This window comes from Helianthus annuus, chromosome 9 (assembly GCF_002127325.2).
Source record: "Helianthus annuus cultivar XRQ/B chromosome 9, HanXRQr2.0-SUNRISE, whole genome shotgun sequence".
Classification (NCBI taxonomy): domain Eukaryota; kingdom Viridiplantae; phylum Streptophyta; class Magnoliopsida; order Asterales; family Asteraceae; genus Helianthus; species Helianthus annuus.
This window is the reverse complement of record NC_035441.2, coordinates 79,944,362-79,947,293: the sequence shown is the minus strand read 5'-3', so window position 1 is coordinate 79,947,293 and position 2,932 is coordinate 79,944,362. Positions and strand designations below refer to the sequence as shown.

Sequence of the window (2,932 nt, the reverse complement as noted above, 5' to 3'; positions counted from 1 at the left end):
CATGATGGTTGTGATGTTGTTCTACCGCGGGAATCGGTGCGTATGGTTCAAGATAAAATGGCGAATACCTTATTTGGTTACTTCCTTGGGGATCGTGTGGCGTACCCGGTTGTGGAGTACTTTGTTCGTAATAATTGGAAAAAGTATGGGATTATGAAGTCCATGATGAACTCTAACAGGTATTTTTTCTTCAAGTTTGCGGAGGAGGCAGGAATGATGAGGGTTCTTGAGGATGGTCCGTGGATTATTCGATCGCCGCCGCTTTTTCTTAATATCTGGACCCCGACCACTAAACTAGAGAAAAAGGAGGTTAAGAAAGTTCAAATCTGGGTTAAAATTCATGATGTTCCCATTGCTGCGTATACGGAAGATGGTCTTAGCATGTTAGCCACTACTATAGGAGAACCGAAACTCTTGGATTCATATACCACGTCGATGTGCATGGATATGTGGGGTCGTAGTAGTTATGCGAGAGCCCTAATTGAGGTGTCAGCTGAGAAAGTGCTTACAGAGGAAATAACAATGGCAATCCCGGTTCTGGAGGGGGATGGTTTTATCAAAGAATCCATGTCTGTTGAATATGAATGGTACCCTCTTCGTTGTGCTCATTGTTGCGTCTTTGGTCATTCAGATGATATTGCCCGCCCTTAGGTTTGAAACAAACTAATGCTAGCATGCTTGAGAAGGGTAGTAGGCAGCAATCTCAAACTAGACGTCCGAAGAGCAATCCGGTTGTTGATGATGATGGGTACACAGGGGTGCATAGTAAAAAGATTGCTAGGAAAACTGGTTTCCCGGTTAATAAGCCTAAGCAAAAGTTTGAATATAGACCTGTTGTGTCTAAAAAGAAAGAAGAACCGGTTAAATCCTCGCCAAAATTTCAGTCTTCTAATCCCTTTGATGTCCTAAATGATCCAAGCGTAAATGAGGAGGTGGAGGGGGGTAGGCCTTCAGCGGCCCAAGTTAATTTGGATGATGATGAGCTTGTTGATGATTTTAATGAGGCGGATGGTTATGAGATGGATGGTTTTCTGAGGCAAGGAACTATCAATTTTGATACTTTAAAAGGGGCAAACACTCCTTCTTCATCGGTGCTTAATGGTTAGTCTCGCGTCATGGAATATTAGGGGTTTGAACCGCCCCATTAAACAAACGGAGGTTCGCCATGCAATAAAGGATTGGAAGTTGAGTTTATGTGCTATTCTTGAATCTCATGTGGAGGTGAGTAATCTTCCTAAAGTGTGTAAGTCTATTTTTCGGTGGTGGCATTGGACGTCGAATGGGGGCCGGTGTGTTAAAGGGACACGTATTATTGTTGGTTGGAATCCGTCTATATTTGATGTTATGGTGCTTTCGGAGACAGATCAGGTTATGCATCTTCAACTGATATTTAAAAAGACGAAAAAATTGATTTTCTACTCGATAATTTATGCAGCAAACTATTATATCAGTCGGAGGGAGTTGTGGAAACATCTTTCTATGCATAAGAACTTTGTTTCTAATGAGCCGTGGGTCATCCTAGGTGATTTTAACTCGGCGTTGAACCTTGAAGATAAATCGATGGGGTGTTCCTCGGTATCTCTGAGCATGAAGGAGTTTCAAGAATGTGTTGATGATATTGAAATGGTAGATATAAAACGTACTGGTATCCATTTCACGTGGAACCAGAACCCAAAAAAAGGGATTGGCTTGATGAAGAAGATAGATAGAGTTATGGGAAATTCTCACTTTATTGATAAGTATCCGAGCGCTGTTGCGGTGTTTCATCCTTCTCGGTTATCGGATCATTGTTCGTGTGTTGTTAATTTCCCGGATACTAAAAAAAGTAAGCACCGGCCTTTTAAATTTGCAAATTTTCTGACATACAAACCTGGATTTTTACCACTGGTGGAGAAGGTTTGGGGTATGTCAATTGAAGGTGTGTATCAATTTTCGGTTGTAAAAAAGCTTCGTCTCTTAAAATCCCTGTTGCGCGGTTTACTTTACCAGCAAGGAAACTTGCACAAAAAAGTGGTAGAGTTAAGAGATAAGCTTGATAAAATTCAGTGTGATATGGATAAAGATCCGAATAGTATTACTTTGCGGGAAGCGGAAGCCACTACTCGGAGGGATTTTCAGGCTGTGTTATTAGATGAAGAGCGGTTTTTGAAGCAAAAGGCTAAAGTGGATTGGCTTGTGACTGGGGATATGAATACGGCTTATTTCCACTCGTCGCTAAAAAATAGAATTCATTATAGCCGTATTGAGATCATTCGGGATGTTCGAGGGAATGAATTTTCAAATGATATGGTTTCGGGAGCTTTTGTTGACCATTACGAGCACTTCTTAGGCTGCCCGGGTAAGACGTCTCTTGCGCCAACTCCTGATTTATTTACTAAAAGATTAGAGAGGGATGTGGCTATTCATATGGTTCGGCCGGTTACTTCTGATGAGGTTAAAAAGGCGATGTTTGTCACACCCCGACCACGTTAAAACAACAAACCGTGGCGGAAACGTCGAGGAGTGTTGCAACAGAATTATTGTTTCACAACCATGGTAACCAAATGTTTTGTTTTATTGAATTATTATGTAATGTACATTGTCTTTAAATCAAAACAAACTAACTACATATTGTTTATAACTGTTTTTAAATCACTAAGGCCTCGTCCAGGTCCTATGTGACACAAGCTTCCTAGCAAGCAACATCAAACAATATCACCTGAAACATATGTAAAAAAAAAATAAAGTCAGCAAAGAAATGCTGGCGAGTACATAGGTTTTGTGGGAGTATTGGATTCATGGCTCGTTTATATGTTGCAGTACCTCGTTAGACTACAAGAGTCAAAAATACAAACCTCGTTTTGAAAAGTGTATTGCAACATAATTAACCTACTCAAATCAAATTGGTTATAGTTTATAAAATCTCGTAGCCATGAGTCTTAACCCAAAAACA

The 2,932-nt window shown here is 40.5% G+C and overlaps 1 protein-coding gene across 1 annotated transcript; it reads left to right on the top strand.

Moving 5' to 3' along the window:
- Positions 1-674: 674 nt before the first annotated feature.
- On the top strand, positions 675-2,472 carry LOC110875997. The gene is made up of 2 exons (XM_022124182.1): positions 675-1,036; positions 1,128-2,472. Exons 1-2 carry the CDS (start codon positions 675-677, stop codon positions 2,470-2,472), a joined length of 1,707 nt encoding a protein of 568 aa, XP_021979874.1.
- Positions 2,473-2,932: the final 460 nt, after the last annotated feature.